At 43.5% G+C, this 22,268-nt stretch overlaps 2 protein-coding genes across 2 annotated transcripts in view; one reads left to right on the forward strand and one right to left on the reverse strand.

Moving 5' to 3' along the window:
- Positions 1 to 22,268, reverse strand: part of ankrd27 (ankyrin repeat domain 27 (VPS9 domain)) — a 138,522-nt gene that overhangs the window by 104,467 nt on the left and 11,787 nt on the right. The gene's annotated exons all lie outside the window — the stretch shown is intronic.
- Positions 987 to 22,265, forward strand: nfatc3b (nuclear factor of activated T cells 3b). Its single transcript, XM_061037069.1, has 10 exons — positions 987 to 1,364; positions 7,850 to 8,525; positions 9,382 to 9,783; positions 10,781 to 10,943; positions 14,963 to 15,162; positions 15,815 to 15,987; positions 16,964 to 17,104; positions 17,198 to 17,253; positions 17,407 to 18,337; positions 20,976 to 22,265. The coding sequence occupies exons 1-10, from the start codon at positions 1,292 to 1,294 to the stop codon at positions 21,110 to 21,112; spliced, it is 2,952 nt and encodes a 983-aa protein (XP_060893052.1). The 5' UTR covers positions 987 to 1,291; the 3' UTR covers positions 21,113 to 22,265.

Here is a 22,268-nt window from a genome sequence, read left to right on the forward strand (position 1 = left end):
ATTGTCATCAGAATATAAAGCAGATACACAGTGGGAACAATGTTTCTTCTGTACTTCTGTCCAAGTCTTGAAATCAAATTAGCCGGCAAGTCGGAATATTCGGTTTGTCTAGAAGAGAAAAAATCAAAATGTGGAGACCAAAGTTTAAATTTAAAGCACTTAAATGCACCTCCAAATTTAAGTGCCAGACGTACGGGGAAAAAAGAATTAAGATGGTTTATATATCTAATTATAAAGTAGAGAATACTTGGTTGAAAATATTCAGTCTGAGAGAATAAAGTCCAACTAATTTGTCCAGAAAAAATAGATCAAGGGAGAACAATTTGAATTTTAACTTTATGTAACTTATTCCCTAATGTAACTACCACATCCTGGTAGAGCTGCTTAAAAATAATTAAACAGTCAAACTTTGGCGTGACGTAGGTGACAGAATAAGTAAAATATCAGCGGACATGTCGTTTAATTGATCCGCAGCCTTTGCTCCTTTGATTAAAAGTCCCGATTTGAACCTGAGAGACGGTGACACCCAGCTAGTGACGTCATCACCGAGCTTGCTAATGGTACGTCCAGGGAAAATGGGAGACATCAGTGTTACGATCCGTTTGATTACACAGAGCCGTATGCAGTGCTTTCAAACTTAAATTGCTTCCAAATTTGTACGAATGGAATTTGATTAGCAAATTATATTTTCTTTGTTTATCCAAGTGAGTAGTTACGGACTTCTATTTTAGTTAGTTTATAGTTTTTGTCTGATTAACCAAAAATATCTTGGTTGCAAGATTTCAGATTAAATAAATTACCGTCACACTGGGACAATTAATTAAATCTGACAAGAAGCTCCAAATTACACACTTCCATATTTTAAAATCATAATACGGAGTAAGTTTTTGTAGCTGATGTGTCAATTAAAAAAGTGTCGAAACGGGTTTTTGTCTTTTCCTGACTTCGCTGTATTCAGTAACTCAGACTTTACGTGAAGACCTTGAACGCAGCATGAGGATCAACCTGGAGAGTTAAAACTCAACGGAACACAAACACCGAATACAACAACTTCTCACAATAATGGGAGTTTTACGGTTACGCCACGGAGCACGGAGGCGTATTTTCTGACCGTGTGCGTGTCTGTTGTCAACTTTTAGTCGGGGAATCGGTCGACGTGTTGCTCGCGCTCTAGTTTCAACAAGAGTTCTGCTTTCAGGCGGATGGAAGTGAGTGAGACAGGTCACTTTTAGAGACAGACGGGTCGGTGTTTTAACCTGCCGGGGAGGACGTTTAACGGGTCCCCGGTTCGATGTCCACGTTAAACTGCGCGGAGGAGCTGGACTTCAGACTCATCTTTGAGGAGGACGGAAGACAGACAGCAGGTACGTGTCGTTTTGGCGACGATAGTTTGCAATTTGTCAACTTCAGTAAGCTAGCAGCAACTACGCGGTGTCAACGGATGTTACCACTGTGGGCTTCAAAATAAAATAAACGAATACAACTGTGAAAGGAAATACCGAATCAGTACATTGTCTTTTACATTATTATGTTGATATACCATTATTACATAATCTCTGATTTATATAATAACGTTTAAATAAATTAAAACAAAAGTAGGTATTTGCTTGCTTGAATGTACTTTACTAAAAGTAAAAAAGACAAAAAAATAGATAAAAAAGGAAATGTACCATTAGATATGCAAATATTCACATTTGAGAAATACTAATAATAGTAAATGTTATTCATACGGCACCTTCCATAAAAATGTTAAGAGCTTAACAAAAAATAAAAGGAAAGTATGTTTAAAAAAAACTGAGATGAAAATTAAAAAGTTAAAAATACGATTAAAGAGAGGAAAGAGAAATACATCAGAGTAAAGAATTTATAAAAGCCGTTTTTCCTAATAACAAAGTCTTAAGACTTAGATTGGAATGATTTTAATCCTGTTGTTTAACATTATTATTAAGTATTTTGATTGATATTGTAGTATTTCATTTACATTTTAACATAAACAATCTAATTGTGGACACATCTTCTGTAAAAGCGATAACTGTAACATTGGTAATTTACTTTGAAAATTATAACCGGAAGTGATGCCTCTATTATTTTGTTGTTTTGACACTAACAGCTGTCTGTTGACATATTTAGGCGAATATTAAAACGTGGATAAGGAGATGAAGAAGTGACTTAATCAGTCTTATTTTGAAACCACTGAAGGCTGCAGAGAGTCTTTAACGTATCGATGATTATTATTGATTGGTTAGCTGGAGTTTTTATCGATTGAACAGCAGGCTTGACTAGTTGCTGCAATCATTTTGGAGCAGCTAATGTTAATGTTTGTCAGCATTAAAACCCATTTTAGGAGCCAAATCATCTAAAGTGACAGATGCAACGAGGGTTGTAAAGATCTCAGAGTTGTTTTTAAAAATTATTTTACATGTTTTATTAATCTCAGACATGCTCTACACTCACATAAATACACACACATGCACAAACAGGATCTCGTTGTCATGCACAAATGGAGAGATGTCAGAGTGGTGGCTGCACATGACAGAGCAGTTGGAGATTATGTTATATGCCTTGCTCAAGGGCACATCAGCAGTGCTCAAGTGACCTGGCACCTCTTCAGCTACCAGACCAACTTCTAAACTTTGGTCCGCACCGAGACTTGAAAAGGCGACCCTCTGGTTCCAAACTCAAGTCACTACAGAATGAGCTACTTCGAATGTTAAAATTCAAAGAGATACAAGTAAAGATCAAATGATATCGATATCTGTTTTGGTTCAACAGCAACAAAAATAAAAGTCTCATAGCATATTGGGTCATTTCTTGTTTTTAATTAAGAACAATTGAAGGCAGACTGGCTGCACAGTAGTGCGGTGGTTAGCTCTCTCCCCTCACAGTGAGGAGGTTCCTGGTTTGAATCCCTGTCTGACAGGAGCCTCTCTGTGTGGAGTTTGCATGTTCTCCCTGTGCATCCGTGTACTGTGACTTCCTCCCACAGTCCAAAGACATGCTCGTTAGGTTAACTGGTGACTCTAAATTCCCCATAGGGGTGAATGTGAGTGTGGCTGGGGAAGAGTCCAGGGTGTAACCCCAACTCTCACCCAATGACAGCTTGGATTGGACCCATCCCCCCTCGACCCTGAACAGGAAAAGCGGTAAAGATAATGGACGGGTTGATGGATGCAGGCAGACTCCTGCACACTGTCTAAAATGAACAAATACATTGGCAATGTTTCATTACTAAAAAAATTTAGATACACAACTGTTGCCCAATTCTATCCGCTCCTCAACTCACCTGCTGCGCTCTCATTGGCTAGAGGAAACACACCAGCTCCGCCCCGAAACGTCCCGAGTCAACCAGAACAAACCAGAACAGTAAAATCCAGTCAGAGGTCAGGGTCTCTGCAGACACAGTCACCACCACACATGTATAGAGGCCCAGAAGGGACGATGGAGCAGCTTCACTTTAGGAGAAGTCTGTATTTTATTTTGAAGGAGAAAGCTGCTGACTCTGTCTTTAAAGTCTCCATGAAACAGCACTTCAAGAGTCTCTTCTTCAAAAATGACCCCTACCTCAGTTTGTGAGGTAACAGACAATGACGCACTAATTTTGATAACAGATGGATGATGAAGTAATTTACTCAACATGACCAATCTTTATGAGGTATATTAGACGTTCTCAGGCTGTTCATCAGTGTGACTTCTTTTCCTCGTTTCAGATGAAACTGATTTGATTTCGTTTTCAGTTTTTCCGTCACAACAAGCACGACATTTAAAGACATAAGTGTGTTTTGATGTTTTAAAGATCGAGCGGTAAATCAATGAATCCCGGAAAATAACCTGAAAAGAATTAATTAATAAAGCTGCTGCCCTCGTTGACTTTTCTGTTCTGCTTTTAAATAGTCATTCAGGATGAGGGCCCGACAGATACGAGATTCATGGGGCCAATACTGATGTCAATATTAGGAAGAGAAAAAATCCGATAGAGATTTATCTGCCGATATCTTTCTTGGTTCTATCTTCGATCTGTAGAGATAGATAGATATGGTTATACATTTATTGTATTGTTTTTATTAATTGTTGTTTATTATTAACGCCTGAGCGATTAATCAGTCGGGCTCTACGTAGGGTTGCAAAAAGATAGTTGTGGCAGTATTTTCTGCAGAGTGAAGAATCAACTCTTGATTGATTAATCCTTTTAGCTCTATGCTGATTCAGTTACAGTAAATTGTGCCTCAGAGGATTGTGTAGTTTTGGATAATTGGATTAATGAGTCTTCCTTTGAAAGCAACGTCTTACACATGCAGTGAAGTGGTGCCTTTATATGTTTGTGTATGTATGTATATGTATGGAAGTTGGTCTGGTAGCTGGAGAGGTGCCAGATCACCTCCTGAGCACTGCCGAGGTGCCCTTGAGTAAGGCACCGAACCCCCTCCCCACCATCAGCTCAGGAGCGCCCGCTGTGGGCCGCTCCGTCACTCTGACATCTCTCCATTAGTGCATGTCCATAGGATCCTGTTTGTGCATGTGTGTGTTTATTTCAGCCTATGTGTGTGTTCATGACTTACAGAGTGTAAAAACTGAAATTTCCCCTTGCAGGCATCAATAAAAGTTAATCTTAATCTTAAATCTTAATCTTTTTTATATGTGAGCTCAGCTGCCTGAAGTTCAACATTTATCTCTAAAGGTTAAATTAACTCAGAGATTTATGGAGCCTAAAGCACATTTAGAGGACGGATGTGGATCAGCTCTGAAGATGAGTCAGTTTGGGGCGTCACAGAAGTGAAGACAAAAAGTGTCCTTGTGTTTAAAGCAACAGTATACTTTTCCACCTAAAATAGTTTTCTAAAAATGGGATGCAACATACAGTCAGATCACGGTTCAATAACTTCCTCGGTTTTGTGGTCACAGTTTTTGGTTCGGTTTGGGCCGTACCGGGGCAAGGATTACAAAAAAACAAAACATTTTTTAATTGTATTTATTTATTTTACTTTTAAGCAAAAAAGGAACGGTTTCCATGTATACCCATTCCCTGTGTTTGGTGTAAAGTCTCAATGACATGAAGTGCCATGTAGAAATGTACGAAAAGGAAGACATTTCAGTGGCTTAAAATATATTTTTGTGTAATTTCCGCCGACTTTCACGCTGAAAAAGTTCATAAAGCGTTGATATTTTAAGGTGTACGTTAGCTTAGTTTTTAACGCTGCTTCTCCATTCTATCTCACCACTTCTGCATCTTGCAGGGATCAACAGGTGGCTGAGTGACGACCTGCTAATGCCACAGTCTGCTTACGCCACAGCCTGCTAACACCACAGCCTGCTAACGTCACAGCCTGCTAACGCCACAGCGTGCTAACTCCACAGTGTGCTATCGCCACAGCATGCTAACGCCACAGCCTGCTAACGCCACAGCCTGCTAACGCTACAGCCTGCTAACGTCACAGCCTGCTAATGCCACAGCCTGCTAACGTCACAGCCTGCTAACGTCATAGCCTGCTAACGTCACAGCCTGCTAACGTTACAGTTTGCTAACGTCACAGCTTGCTGTAAACTTTTAGCCAAACTCCGTATTTCTATTTGAGTGGGCGACACGTGTAAAACGATGTGTGCAGACATTATTTTGTCAACATTTTCTCTTCCTTGTCTTTTTACCCGACACTGAAACATCTCCACAACACTGACTAAAAAGATGGCGACGTTTCTTCATACTGCTGACTCTCCTGACCGCTCGCCATGTTGAAGTAATGTGAAGTGTTGTCAGCTTCCCCAACTATAGATTGGATATTAATTTGGGGGGAGGGGTTTCCTTATCCTAGCGCATGGACTCACAGGCACACACAAACAGAGCCAAGTCTGAGAGAAATACTTTGCATGGAAGTTCGTTGTATGCAAATTTGTAAAACCGCCGTGTACAAGCACGTCCTGAACCGTGGAGGCCAAACCGAAAGGTTCAACATTATATTCAGAATTGTTGCATTCCTAGTATAAGGGTTGACATAATAAACAATGACTTTCATCAGGGGAAACGTTTTCTCTCTGATGCCTGCTGTGGGCCACCTGCTATAGGCACTAATTAACTTTGGCGAGGTTGTAAAGGTGTCCGTGTTTCCCCCGTTTGAAATACAGCCACCACTATGCTGTTTGCTAACTTGTTAGCAAAGACAACCTCAAGGAGGTCCAGTAGTTCTAGCTGAAAGGTGGCATATCGCCACCGACTGTAGTGGAGACGGAGATATTTTTTTCAGTAAATGGATTCTCCCTCGGAGTATTCGAGGACGAGATCAGTATTTCATGTAAATGTCCTCATCGAGTTGTAACTGTTGCTTCACTTAACAGTGCATGGAAACATGCTGAGCCTCACATATACAAGAATCTTTAATAAATATACTTATTTTTGAGTCTTTATGTGTACTTCAGTCCCCTGCCGTACCACATGGCATCAACCAGAGAATGAATAAGACAAAAGTGCTGCAGCTGAAGAAGCACAGAGGAAGTCTGACGGTGATGAAATTGAGCCCCTTTCATAAATGCGAAAGCAGCGAGTACATTCTCTTTAAACATTCAACAGCTAAAATAAATAAAGCAATAAAAAGATGGATGCACAGTGAGATACATAGATAAGAGAGATAGCAGGGTGGTTGTGTCTCAGAGAGAAAGACGCCCAGCCGGTCTGCTGGCAGTTTTTACTTCCTGGTTTTCTAACTGCTCTGTGGCACCCAGCTGGTGGCATCTCCCCCCCCCCCCCTTTCTGCTCCAGAGGGCGGGAGGGCATACGTGGCATCATGTCTCATTTATCTCCCTTCAGCACACTGAGGTTTATTGTTTGTAAAGAAGCAGCGAGTGGAGCTGTTTCAGCCGATCACTGGTTCTGCTTTGTCGCCTTTTTTTGCATATGTAGCATGCAAGGTGTGTGAGAGCGAGAAAGAGGGGTATTATTAGTAGTGTTGTGGTTGGGAGTGTGTGTGCAGCTGTGTGAATGAACGTACTGAACTGTTGAGGAGAATTTGTGACTACAATTAGCTCGGTATATGAACCCAGCTTGTCATGAAACCAATACCTGATTCTCTACCATGGCCACAAAAAATCCCAGGCAGGCGCCCAATATTTGGTCATTTCTTGGTTTAAATAAAACAAAACTGCTAAAAAAATTGCCAAAGTATTCATGCAGTTTAGACAGAGTCAGCTCCTCGGCTCTCTGTCAGTCTGTTTGTTGGGAGATAAATGTAAATTTTGCATCTTTATAGGGCGCCGTATTTGCCAACCTGTGAATTAGAATGCATCACCGCTGCTCTTTGTCTTTAGTTGCAGAAGTTTTTGGTCAAATTATAACTGATTATGGTCTGGATTTGTTTGGACCAGGGAAGGTAGGCGGCCCCTCAGTTTGCCAGATATGAGAGCAGTTATCAGGTCAAACCAACAGGTGTTGCAGTGATGGAAGCGGGCAAGAGAACTGGTTCAGATAGAAGTGATTGTACCCGACCTAAAAAGCCTCTGCATGTTTCTAATAAGCTCCACGAGCAGAAACGTGCTCAAACTAGGATCAATATTGGAGATGCTTTTGAAAAATGGAGAGAGGTTAGAACGCAGAAAGGTTTACAGACCGATGCAGAGCTGGATAAACACTGAAGCTTCAGTGTCCACCACATGGCAACCTGCGTGAGCATCGACTCTAGAGAGGAGGGGGGGGAGCATCATGTTTTTTTGTTGTTTGCATATTTTGAAAGAGTCTGCTGGTGATAATGAATATGAACTCTCAGGTGCAGTGCTCAGACAGCTGCTAAAAGATAAAGATAAAAGGTGTTTGCAATTCAAATAATGACACACCTGATTTACATGTTGGTTAATCTCTGTCACCTCATAGGTCCAGATCTCAATGTGAGGACACCTCACACCTCCACTCAGGCTCTGACCAGACAGCCCATCCTCCAGGAGCTACACAGTCACCCTCCATGTCTCCCCTCCTCAGACAACTACCAGCATGTCGGATACCAGCCACAGGGGGCCCAATATGGGGCCCAGGGGAACCCCAGAGCCTTTGACTGCCCCAGTATCCAGATAACCTCCATAGCTCCTAACAACCATGTGGAGCCGGGTAGTAACCAGGAAGGTTTGGCGGTGGGTGGAGCAGAGGGGGGTTACTCTGAGGCTTCCTGGTCCAGGGGCCAGCTCTACCTGCCCCTTGACCCCTGCTACAGAGACCAGGCGCTGTGCCCAAGCCCCTGCAGCAGCCTGTCCTCGAGGAGCTGGATGTCCGACCTCTCCTCCTGTGAGTCCTTCTCCCATGTTTACGATGACGTGGAAGGGGAGCTGAGGGACGCCGCCTGCCTTGCTCTGGGATCTCCCATCGGGTCACCCATGGGGTCCCCGGGCTGTGGGGGCGGGGCCTTCGGGGTGGAACTGTGGCAACAGAAGTACCAGCATCCTCTAGCGTTCAGTCCACAGCTGTCGCCTCATCAGTCACCCCGTCAGTCACCCTGTCACTCCCCCCGCACCAGTGTCACAGAGGAGAGCTGGCTGAGCCGCCGCCCCACCTCCAGGTACATGACATCATGTTTTCCTAAATATTTACCAGGAAGCATTTCTTTTTCCTGAGAGTCTTAAAACTGAGGTATTAACAGTCAATAGGCACCAACAAAATAAACAATTTCCTCTTAGTTGGTTCAACAGCAAAAACTGTAAATAAACCAGGGTGAAGGCAGTGAAGTCACCCATGGGTTACTGAAGGGGGCTACATAATTTTTCCGGTAGTAAAGGAACTACGCTTCCCACAATCCATTGCACTTTTTAAACTTATTGAAGTGTTTTTACTGTTAATAATAATGTTGTTGTAGTTTGTATATAGTGTGTTGAACTTCAGTGGTAGCAGTGACAGCTAAAGTTTGCGAGGGTGCTAAGCATTTCCGTGGTAACAGCTGAGCTGGCTCCACCAATCAGAGACGTCGCTGTGATACTCTAGGATTGTGGGTAGTGTAGTTCTGCACCCTGAGATCACAATTAAACCATGTTTTGTTTTTGTTTTTTACGAGGTTGATATCATACAAACGTGTGTCTTCTACACAAGCATATCATCGTTTCACACACTCAATGGGATTTTAACTTTCACAACCACACTGTTGAGCTCCATGGTTGATTGATTGTATATGACATAATAGGTCAACCAAAAGAAGGTCCAATAGTTACAGTGGGGGGATATCGCCATCTACTGTAGTGAAGTCGGACACACTTCCGTCAATAAATCGATTCTCCCCTGATGCTTGTACACTGGGACACAAACAGTAGGACATTTAAATGGACTAATTAAACTACAACCGCTCAACTTAACTGTGCATGACAACATACTTACTGACTGACACCTTTAAAGTCCTGCTAATCCTAAATGGACTTTTCTTGTAGACCAACCTCCAGACCGACCTCCCCGTGTGGGAAGAGACGTCACTCCAGTGCCGACCCCCACGCCCGCTCTCCCTCCCCACATCACTCCCCAAGCCCCACGCCAGGTGCCTCGCCACGAGGTAGCATCACTGGTGATGACAGCTGGGTAGGTAGCCCTGCTGGCACCCTTGGCTCCCTCCTGATGTCTGGGTACCAAGAGCTAGACGTCCCCTCCAAGACCAGGAAGACGTCTGGAAGCCAGCTGGGCCTCCTCACCAGTCAGGGTGACATGGGGCTGGAGTCCTTCCTGGATTCCCCCGGGGAGGAGGGACGTGAACAGGACAGCCTGGCTGAGCTCTTCCTTCAGGTGCCGTCCCACTTCAGCTGGAACAAACCCAAACCTGGAAACCCTCCTCTGTTCAGGTTGGCTCTGTTTTCATTCATTCACTCAACTTTTATTTAATCTTGAGATATAATTGAGAGTATGTCCTCTTATATTCACATCAAGATTACAAACATCAGAGTACATTTCAAACAAACAAACACAAACACATAATCAAGCAAACAAAAATTTAAATAATTACAAGTAACAGGAAATGAAAACAGGAAAAAAGCTGAGAACAGTTAAAACTGTTTTATTCATTACCCATGATAACAATTAAATGTAATATTTAAAGGTCACATATCCTCCTCCACCTCTTCAGTGTAAATAAGTCTCAGAGCTCCACAAAACATGTGTGTGAAGTTTCTTGTTCTAAATCCACTCTGATCTTGTATTTGATCATGCCTATAAACCCCTCTATTTCAGCCCTGCTCAGAACAGGCTGTTTCTGTGTCTGTACCTTTAAATGTAAATGAGCTGTGTCTGACCACGCCCCCTCTCTGGAAGGGCTTGGGTGTCTCGGGCTTTCTCGCTCCATGTCCTATTGTTTACGGTGAGAAGGCAGACTAAGAGGGCAGAACAAACACCTAGCTGTGGGAGTGTCACCCACCTGGGGGAGGGGTTACTGCCCTTTGTGATGTCATGAAGGGAAAATCTTCAAACGGCCTGTTTGAGCACACATTTTCTGAAAAGTGGAGCAGGCAAATGTGAGTTTTAAAGTTTTCCAAATGTGTGCCGCACAAAAGGTAAAGGATATTTTCCAAGGAGAAGGACAGGTGAAAAATGTCTTCAAGATCTCAGTTGTCTTTAGCTCAAGCGTCCCTTTATAGGGATGTTTTTTACTTGGAATGCAGCCATGCTAGCTTCTTCATCATGCTATGATAAGCGAAACGTCTTCCAGCAGTAGCCTCATTGATTGACTAGTAAACAGAGACTGAGAGGTAAAATCAGAAAAGGAAACATTCTTTAGGATCACTTAAACTCCATTCAAAGATCCATGTTGTCTGATCATTGTGTGTCTGTTGTTTCTGCCTCCAGGACCTCTTCGCCCCCTCCTCTGGACTGGCCTCTGCCCAGCCAGTTTGACCAGTGTGAGCTGAAGCTGGAGGTCCAGCCTCGGTCCTACCACAGAGCACATTATGAGACAGAGGGCAGCAGAGGCTCCATTAAAGCCGCGACTACAGGGCATCCTGTTGTTAAGGTAAATCTTCACTTCTGACTCTGTAACTCAATTTGACTTCTCCCTGACTTTTATTTCATTTTTTGCTCCTGCAACTTCCAATCTGACCTTTATTCTTAGGTCTTTTGTCCAGCCTCTGAAAAAGAGGCTTTAAATACATTTTCTGGGGAAATGATGACAAACTCACAGGCTGTTATTTTGGTAAAGTAATGACGAATGAACACAAGCCATGTCTGCACAGCTACATTTTCTTTTTAAAACAGAAATAACCTCCTCATCCAGAAGAGCACTTTGTTAACTTCATAACTACATGCCTGGAAATTCAGAGTACATGACCAATCATGTACTGATGGCATCCTGTGTAGCCGGTACACACAAAACAGGCACTGTCTGCTGTCCTCCGAAGAGAGCGGATGAAGCAGCTGGAGACAAGAACTATCTGAATAATAACTTCCTTTGTGTGCATGCTGACTGATATTTAAAAACACACTATTAAAGTGCACAACAGAAGGTGGTTGTGACAGCAAGGTCAGCTGAACCTTTTAGGACGCTGAGAGAATTACAGTACATTGCTTTTGTATTTAAAAACATGCTGCCTTCGCAAACAGCGCTGTGTGTGGCAGGAAATGTGTGCAGACTTCCAGCTGACAGGGAATATTTGTAATTATGATATTAAGCTTGTGTTTGTTGGTGATGCTGAGTGAGAGAGTGAGAGCGTTATTCCCCCGGGGTGTATTTGAGCCGAGCATATGAGACAACTGACACACACATCTGACTTCAGCCTCCGTCTGAGGAGGTTTCTATTGACAATTGTAAACGCTCAGTCCTAAATTTAACTCGTACAGTGTGAGCACATTAATCGAGATCTTTGGTCTCAGGTTGTATGCTAACATGCCACCACAACTTTTTTACAATCATACAGATTGTAAAAAAGCCGGACTTAAGAGCCTTTCTCAGCACTGTGTGAATGTGTGTGTGTGTCTCTGTCGCAGACAGCAGGAGTGGGAGGGGAAGAGCATGCACACTTCTTAATAAATAGTGCATCGTGCCCTCTCAGGCTGCCGTTACTACACCTGAGTAAGTGGCCCAGTTAAAGTGTGTGTGTGTGTGTGTGGGAAATACTGGATGTTCATTACCTCCCCTATAGTCATTATAATGCCGACACACCTGACTGACAGAGGAAGCCTTGAAACTGGGGTTATCCGTTACTGGGCACACTTGTTCAATAAGCCTTCTCTAATTGGTTGCTTCACTGTACCTTGAGTTTTAACAGATTTTCTCATAATTTAAGATGATCTACATGCACAACATTTAAGAAATCCCTCAACAGAGCCTTCAAACATGGGTACTCCGGCTTCCTCCCACAGTCCAAAGACATGCTCGTAAGGTTGACTGATGACTCTAAATTGCCCGTAGGTGTGAATGTGAGTGTGTCTGGTTGTCTGTCTCTATTTGTCAGCCCTGTGATTGGCTGGTGAACAGTAGAATCACAGGCTGGTTGTTCCCCCGACTCTCACACAATGGCAGCTGGTCTGTTAAAAAGATGAATTTAAAGACGGCACCATATAGTTTGGACAATAAAAAAATGAGCAAATTCTGATTTATTCAATCGATAAATGTCTGAAGGTGTTGTCCTGTTATCAGAACACAACATGTTACAGATGTAGAGTCCTAACGGCACACAGTGATGAGCCAGCAGGGATGTGTTAAAGAGTAAAGGTTGTGTTTTGCTGATGTGAACGGCCCCGTGGATCACAGAGGAGAGGCAGGCCGAGGCACGTAAAGCTCCATCAAGGCCTCGTATGTAACGGACACCAGCCGGGCTATTCTGGGTGTCACATTCTCAGGCTGCTGCTAAAGTCAGACGAGCTTCCTGCTGCGAGATGTGTAAAAAGTCACAGTGCTGCTGGGTAACACAGGAAACAGAAAGTCATGCTTACGGCTGCAGGATGAGTTTTTTTTTTAATTTGAGTGTGAAATCCTCAAAGATGGCAGAATCCTCCAGAGGATCAATCCTGATGTGAAATATAAAATACTGCTACAATACAAGTAGGTTTGTTAGGATGCTGCATAATTATACTTTTGTCCTATTCTGGTAAAAAAATATTATCATATGGATACCCAGTTAGATACCACAGCAACAAAAAATGGATGTCCTAGGCACCCAAAGTTTGGAAATTCTTGTATTTAATTACTTCTGCACTTTGTTGTTATACGGTGGCTCCAAGCGGCAAACTCTGGTGTTGAAAAATGAAGCCAGCAGGGATGTATTAACAAATGACACACCCACTCAAAAAAGCCTGTTTTTACATCAGAAATTAACATGTTTACGGCCTGGTTTCTCTCCTATAGACTGATAATTCTCCTCTTCATTTTGCTTGGTTGACTTTCATTTACAAACTTTGGTTTTCACAGGAATAGTGCATGCACCTTATAGCAGGGCAACGAGAGTGAGTGCTGTCAGATGGGGTCCCCTAAGGGCACGGTCACGGTCACACTGGTCATCTGTACCGTGCTGTACTCAAGCACGATTGCCCCCACCCTGCGCCATTCCCACGCTGGCCGGCACGCGGTCATACTGGCCAGGACTAATGCACACTTTATGTTATTATGAAGTGTGCTCAGTTTACAAACAGGCGGACGAGAGAGAGAGAGAGAGAGAGAGAGAGAGAGAGAGAGAGAGAGAGAGAGAGAGAGAGAGAGAGAGAGAGAGAGAGAGAGAGAGAGAGAGAGAGAGAGAGAGAGAGAGAGAGAGAGAGAGAGAGAGACGCGCAGTCGAGTCCGTGTCTGCACATCAGAGAAAAACACAGAGAGCATGACAGCTACTTTACTGACTTTGCAGCTTATTTTAAGCCATTTTAATCAGACACAGCCATAAATAAATTTAAAAATAAAATAGCCGCGCGGACGCCCAAACATCAGAGAACAACACAGAGAACATGACAGCTACTTTGTGTCTTATATTGTGTCATTTTAGTCAGATACAGCCATGAAACTCTGGATTTCTCCATAATGAAGGCTGTCAGCGTTGTGTACCCGCGTGCTTATGCTCGTGCATGAAGTGTACTATGCTGAAGCACACCTCTCTGAAGTGTGCCAAAGCCAAGGAAGTGTACCGTGCCTGAGCACGATACGGAGCGGTCACACTGGTGAAATGAACTGGACTTTAGCGTTGAAGCATGCTTGGGCACGGTACGGATGGCCAGTGTGACTGCGCCCTAAGGGAGGTTTCCTGCAATCATTGCAAAATTTGCAAATTTTGTGCCACTGCTTTGGTTTAAGTCTGTTGGCTCTTAGGGGCCCCCTACTGGTCTGGGGCCCCAAGCAGTTGCCTGCCTTGCCTGTTGACAAGCAGTGCCTCTGATTAAACTTTTGCATCTTTCTGAGATGCCAAAAAAATGTAAGTTCATGCCAACCTGTGAATGTGAATGGACCACGGGGGCTCTCTTTCTTTCTTTTGCAGCAGCTTTTTTGTTAAAAAAAATGACTGAAATCTGAATTTAAAAAAGGTGTTGTTAGACAGACTAGGGACACATTAGTGTTAGAAAAACATGGTGAAGTGTGTTTTGCATAATATGTGACCTTTAAAAGTAAGTCAGGCTAATGCATACCTGAACTTAAAGACAGCAGATTGATGGCTCCCTTCATCTTACTCAATAAAAAAAAATGTTCCTACATTTTTTTATATTCCTCTAAACTTTCATTATATTCTCCAGTAGGTCCAGTTGGAAACTGGAGAGCGAGAGAGTGGAGCATAACATGCCGATCAGGAGCCACAGGTTAGACTTGAACCTGTGCCGCCTTCTCTGAGGACTGTAACGTCCCTACATGGGGTGCGATCTAACCGCTAGGCCTACATTTGGCCTTCACATTTGGCCTTTTAATTGTCTCACCCTTCGTGGAATTTTCACACATGGAGACGGGGAATGAAGACGTGTCATCCCAACGACTTTTAACAAGTCAAAGTGACATGACTGCTGAGATGTTCTGCAGGAAAATACCTGAACTTCACACATGTTTTTATTGACTTTTGTCTTCAGCTGACGGGATATAGCGAGCAGCCGATCAGCCTGCTGTTGTTCATCGGCACCGCGGACGACCGCTACCTACGGCCTCACTCCTTCTACCAGGTCCACCGAGTGACAGGGAAGATGGTCACCACCAGCTGCCAGGAGAAGATTATGGGCTGCACCAAAGTCCTGGAGATCCCCCTGCTTCCGGAAAACAACATGTCAGCCAGGTAAAAAAAGGGAAACCACGTCAGAGTGAGTTTGAGTTTAATTTCCTGAGGCATACATCAGATTCAGACTTCAGTATGGACTCATGGTGTCATTTCTGTGATCCTATCAGTGTAGAATATAAAATGGTATTAATAGCTGCAGTATAAGTTAAAGGTACAGGGGATGTTCCGCAACAAAAGAAGTTGCAATCAACAACCTGACTTTTCTGATTGAAACAGCTTCAAGCCCATTTCTACACAAGTCTTTGTTTTCAAACCCTTGGAACAATAAATGTTTTTATTCGTTTTAATGTGTTGATTTCATGTCATGGAGTACCTCAGGGCTCAATTCTTGGCCCACTCTGGTCCTTTTATTTAACTTTATACTGAAGGCATAATGTTTATTTATTATTTATTATTACTGATGAAGGATGACTGCTGTAGCAAAACCATCTACTGTTTGACTTAGATGAACCTTTTGTGAAAATGAATGGTGATATCGATGTTTAAAATAATAATGTAGTTGATTACCGTGCCTTTGAGCTGTTTGACTTTTTTTTTTGTATGTGAATGTAACATGCTAACATATAAAACAGCATTCTGTAGCCCTGATGAAGCTCTGCAGGAAAGATGATATTAATATTTCAGGATTCACAATATGTCTTCTTTACAGCATCGACTGCGCCGGCATCTTGAAGCTGCGTAATGCCGACATCGAGCTGAAGAAAGGAGAGACAGACATTGGACGTAAGAACACGAGGGTGCGAGTTGTGTTCAGGGTCGCCATCCCTCAGCTGGACGGACGGATGCTGTGGCTGCAGACAACGTCTGTTCCCGTGGAGTGCTGTGAGTCACCTGGAATTAGGGTTTCTGCAGATCCTTGAAAAGTCTTAAGAAGTCTTATTTTTACTTGTGAGGGGTCTTACATTTGAGATGGCACTCTGAACGTGTCTGGATACTGTTTTTAAATCAACACTATCTGTTTAATGTAATTAGATTTTTGTCTGAGGGCGCACTCAAATATTCCCGTGCCATGCTAAAGCAGGATCCCCCCTCCTCACCATTCCCCCGCTGGTCTGCACTCACACTGCTCCAGGACTAACCGGGCCAGGGCCAAGGAAGTGTATCGAGCTCGAGCACAGATCTGAGCACTCACACTAGTCAAACGAACTGGACTTAAGGGGTGCAGTGTGTTTAGACATGGTACAGATTGCTTAGTGTGAGTTCGTGCTTAGTTGATAATATTGTTATACATTTTTAAGGCAGCGGTTTTCTTCAGTGAATCCCTGACTGAAGCAATTTTATGCTAAAATTAAGTGTCTTCTGCATGTCAGGGTGTCTGCACGTCGGGCTGCCAACAATGTAGCTCGTCTTGTTTTTGGGAATGCAGCTTGCTTTAAAATTCTTTCAGTGTTCATCGTCATCAAGGTTTTTGTCAAGAGTCAAATTCTCTGCTGAGTTCCCCCCTCTCCTGAACTAAAGGTCTCACTTTTCTCCAATACTTTTCAAAAGCAACAGATGGTCCGAAGCGGCTACAAGCCGAGCCGAGCTGCTGCAAACATTTACTCCGCTTGTTTCTCCAATCACTAAACATCCAGAGTTTGATGACTCAAGTCCTTCACCCAGTTAAAAGATTATGTTTAAAATGAGCAAAGTGTGTCATTGTTATCAGTAATCATAAGTATTATAATCAAGTGTACTTTCATGGCCAAGCCCTGAAGAAAAAGAGAAGAGGAAATTAAGTGGATGTGAGATATTGCGTTGACAAACACAGATCGTAATCAGTGAAGTGTGTTTCCTCATAAACTGTGTTGTGTTCCAGCCCAGCGCTCGGGTCAGGAGCTTCCTCAGGTGGAGAGCTTCAGTCCCACCTGCTGCTCTGTGGACGGAGGAGAGGAGCTGCTCATCATTGGCTCCAACATCTCCTCAACGTCCAAGTTCATTTTCACCGAGAAGGCACCCGGTGAGATCAGTTTGTAAAGATTCACCAGAAAATGTAACATCAGATTTTCTCATGTAGCTGAATATAAAACTTTGAGGCTGTTTTGTTTCTCAGATGGAAGATCGCTGTGGGAAATGGACGCCAGAGTTATGCCTGAAAAGAGCAGAGGAGTAAGTAAAAACATGAGTCAAAAATGTATTTGCTAAAAATAAAAAAATAGATTGAATGAATCTGCTTTTTTGCAGCACTGACACTGAGTTTGGTTTTTACTTCAGGAATTTTGTGAACAAAATGTGAACAAGGCTTGTGTTTCTGTCTTTCAGTCTAGCATCGTGGTGGAGGTCCCTCCTTACAATAAGAAGACAAAGGACCCAGTCCAGGTCCAGTTCTACGTCTCTAATGGGAAGAGAAGAAGAAGTCTGACACAGAACTTCACCTTCCTGCCCGCAGTCAGAGGTCACCTTCCTGCCGCTGCTGCAGTCAAACAGGAGAGATGGGAAACAGACTGCATCTCCCACAATCCCCCTGGCTTCTGTCCCTCCTCCTGCCAGATGCCCCCGTGTGATCGTGTCCCAGAACTGGTTTATTATGATTCTCGCGACCTCCCGGTGCATTGTGGTCCATCTTCACAGAATCATCCCGCTGCCTCCTTAATGTTCCCTCACCCCTCCTCCTCTGCACCCTCTCAGACCTCCTCAGTCCTCCATCAGACCTTTATTCCTCCTCAGACCTTCAGGGCCCCAACTCAGACCTCTTCCCTGCCTCCTAAAACCTCCTCAGTCCGTCCTCAAGTGTCAACCATACCTCCCCAGACCTTCAGCATTCCCCCGCAGACCTCTTCCTTTTCTCCTAAAACCTCCTCAATCCTTCCTCAAGTTTCAGCTTTACCTCCTCAGACCTTCAGCGTCCCCTCTCAGACCTCTTCCTTTTCTCCTAAAACCTCCTCAATCCTTCCTCAAGTTTCAGCTTTACCTCCTCAGACCTTCAGCGTCCCCTCTCAGACCTCCTCTGTCCCTCCTCAAATCCCCACAATGCCTCCTCAGGCCTCTTCGTTGCCCCTTCAGACCTTCACCATCCCTCCACTGAGGGAGCAATCTTCCTCTCCGAGCTCCAGAAGAGTCTACGTGGCCCCTGCAGGTTCCCAGAAGGACACTCTGCTCCCCATCCCAGGAGAGCCTCCAGGAATCAAGCAGGAACCAGAAGACCAGCCAAATCTGGGCTCCTTGGGCCTCCAGGAGATCACACTGGATGATGGTAGGATGCTTTAAGTGAAGTCTCTCTAACTATGTTTTAAATTTGATGTAGTACTTTCTCAAATAAAGAAATGTAACCAAACTAACGGGATACAGAGTCCAGACACTAAACATTGCTTCGCTTGAACGTGAAGTAATGTTAGCACTATTCAGACCGCCGTTTCAAGCCGCGATATTTACGCCTCTGTGACATTTCGCCTTCAATCTGAATGTCACAAAGACGCCTCTGTAGCATCTTCAGAGGAAGTAACAGAGGCGAGACGATATCAGCGGAGCCAACCAGGGAGAGCAGCACTGTGTGTGTGTTCATGTCTGACTGTGTGTGTATGTGGAGCTCCTGCTGTACTGTGCTTCCGTTAAGCCCAAACGCAATGTGCATTCACAGACTGGGACACCAAATATTACGCCCTCGCAGAATCAATATGAATATACAAAGACGTGCTGAAGGCTGACCTTAGTTACGGCACTATTGCGTTTTATCCATCCATCTGAAGACGTTTGGCAAACTTGTACAGATGAACACAAGGAGAGAAACGGCCTTTGGATTCAGATCTGGCGTCTCTGATCAAACTCAGCGTGTGTGTTTGTTTGTTTGCTGTGCAGCTGGCCTTCTGAGGTGTGTGTGTGTGTGTGTGTGTGTGTGTGTCTGTGTCCTGTACATTTCGCCCTGTGATGTTGGTTATTTATACGTCAGGCTCCTCTGTTTGTGTGTGAATAGTGTTTCTCTCTGATGTGGGTTAATAATAGCTCGTGTCTGTGTTGCTGCTCTGAATGATGCAGACGGAGGTTAAATTTGTTGCTGCGCCTCAGCTGGCGGGCAGCAGCTGTCGTCAAGCCTCTGACCCCCCCCCCCCCCCCCCCCCCCTCGCCTTTCAGTGAGACTTTGACCTCAGAAATGTCGGCCCATTCACACAGGGCGGTCGCTCATCCTGCAGGTGGATTAAAACACCTGCAGGACGAGCGTGCCTGCTGCAGGTTTAATGATTATTACTGATTGTTTGTAGACTTGAATGTCTAGACTTTTGACCCCTTACTACAGGTTGTATCCACTTAGACCAATTATTTTTTTAATTTGATTTATGAAATCTCGGCTTATTCATAGAAAAAGTCTTAACTGACCTCATTAGTGGGGCTAATGTCAGCATGTCATGTCGTTGTCTGAGCTGTCAAAGCGACCAGAATATTGTACTGCTTTTAAGATCGCCTTAAAATTATCCCGTTATCACGAGAGAACAAGCTTTGTTATCCTGAGTTAACAAGAACAGTAAGTCACATTCTGAAGAAAACAACTGCACTCACAAAAGTGACTAATTATCCCAGGAAAACGGGGAAAATGAAATGTAAGGATGCACGTTAGCTCAGGGTTAACGTACTAAAGGACTCAGATAAATAAATCAAATAAAATCCAAGCTGCAACCCGTGGTGTTCAAATATGAAGCTGATGCGGAAGTGCAAAATCCTGCAGTTCCTCGAGTGTCCCTAGAGGCTGGCTGTAGAAGCACAGGAAGTCACATACACACCCGTTCTAAAAAGCCTGTTTTTACAGCAGAAATTAACATGTTTACAGCCTGGTTCAAAAAAACAAATAAGTCTGATTAGCTCATGTCTCGATCAACAGATGGGTGACGTCACTCAGGCTTCAAACATTCACATTTACAGTCTGTGATAAAATCACTAATTGGTCTTACTGGATCTGTGTTAAGGGGTCACAGAAGGGTTTGAAGCCTGATCTTGTTAACAAACAAATAGATGATATTTAAATAAAGTCTTGAGTAGAGTCCCTCTGATGAGGGTACTCGAGACATACATATCTAAGAGGGTAAAATTTCACTTTAATAATACTTTTACACACTCTAAACCAGTTGTGGGTCAGACCAGCTGAGCCGCTGAGCGTCATGTCCTGCAGACTGTGATCAGAGGGATGTAAACTCTGGAGTCAGAGCGCCCTCTGTTGTATGAACACAGTGATGACACCATTCATATATCCAGCCAATTATTTAAGGCTTTTAAAGAAACTTTAGTGGTCACTCTTTGATCGGGTCTCACAGCTGCTGATGACATTTTAAGCCCCAAGACAGATTTAAAAATACTTGAGAGGAATCCCGCTCATGTCTCGGGAGTCCAGTTTTTTTGGACCGAGAAAGGGAAGAGGAACCAGTTTGTTTATTTGGATCCACACACGTGCAGATGAACTTGTGTTTACAGGCAGGGCATCAGGTTTCTCAGCAGAGCTATATTTAGACTGAGTGGCGTGATGATGAAGCCTTTCACTGCCGTTGGAATAGACTCAGGAGAGCAGCTTTACTGCTGATGCTTAAAAGAAAAATAATAACACAATTTGTCACCTCTACCGAGAACGCCATGAACTGAAGTACTGGTTTATGATGCTTAATGAGGCCCTCACTTCCTCACACAAACCGTCTGAGGGGTCATTGAGGCAGTGTGCATCATCACAAGTTGGAAGAAGTAAAGGGAAGTTTTTCATATAATGTTGAAGTTAAGTTTGCGTTCAGCATCGCACTCCTGTGGCGGTCAAGGGAGCTGCAAACATAACCTGATTTTCTCTGTATTTATTTGTTTATTTTATATTCTACTTGGTCAAAATGGAAATGTTTAAAAATATGTTTTTCCTGCTGCAGTGAACGAGATAATCGACAGAGACATCGGCAGTCTGACCAGCGGTGTGCAGCCCGACCAGTTTGACCAGTACCACCAGTATGACTGGGAGCACAAGTCCAGCGACACGGCCTTACCGTTCTGTGGAGGTCCTCAGTGATCCCACTGCTCCCCACAGGAAGTGACCGTGACTCTTCTTCTGCCGTTTGATGTCTGGACTAACACAAACCAGCAGTCACATTTGCACAAAGTGCATCAAACGGATCCTTAAGTGCCTGAGAACCAATCAGCAGCCTCCGACGAGTCAAGACAGCTCGTCTCATCAGGGTTTCATAAGACTGTTTCCTCACCTGTCTCAGGAATGTTTTCAAAGACTGAACCAAAGAATTCTAAACGTCTCATGGCTAAAGTTGGAGGAACTGTAAAACAAATCAAAAGACTTTAAAGGTCACATATCCTCCTCCTCTTCAACCAGTTTAAATAAGTCTCAGAGCTCCTCAAAACATGTGTGTGAAGTTTCTAAGTTTCTAAATCAACTCTGATCCTGTATTTGATCATGTCTATAAACCCCTCTATTTCAGCCCTGCTCAGAACAGGTTGTTTCTGTAGCTTTAAATGTAAATGAGCTGGGTCTGACCACGCCCCCTCTCTGGAAGGGCTTGTGTGTCTCGGGCTTTCTCTCTCCATGTCCTATTGTTTACGGTGAGAAGGCAGACTCAGAGGGCAGAACAAACACCTAGCTGTGGGAGTGTCACCCATCTGGGGGAAGGGTTACTGCCCTTTGTGATGTCATGAAGGGAAAATCTCCAAATGACCTGTTTGAGCACACATTTTCTGAAAAGTGGAGCAGATAAAGGACGGAGAGGATGGACTTTTCTCATCATTGGGGGGTTTGTAGACGGACTAGAGACACATGTTAGTGTTAGAGGAACATGGAGAAGTGGATTTTATATAATATGTGACCTTTAATGTCACACAAACACAATCAGTCCCGTCAGTGCAGAGGCTAAAGCCGCACAAAATTTAAAAAATAATAATTATATTATTTATTGGCCAATTAATTAAGAAATGTATTTTTGATACTGTGGATCTGGTCCAGAAAAAACCTAAAGTTGTTCAGCTTCATTTTTAAAGTTTGTTTTTTTCTCTTGTTTGTTTACATTTCTGTCTCTGATTAATGTTCATGCTGTTCAACCTGAACCTTGTGGTGTGATGTGCCAGACACTGATCTCTAGACATGTATCAAAGGTTGAAGTAAAAAGATGAGAAAACAGAAGACGCTCTGTGTTTTTTATAAATGGATTTAAGAATGATGA

Source organism: Labrus mixtus, chromosome 4 (assembly GCF_963584025.1).
Source record: "Labrus mixtus chromosome 4, fLabMix1.1, whole genome shotgun sequence".
In the NCBI taxonomy this organism is placed as follows: Eukaryota; Metazoa; Chordata; class Actinopteri; order Labriformes; family Labridae; genus Labrus; species Labrus mixtus.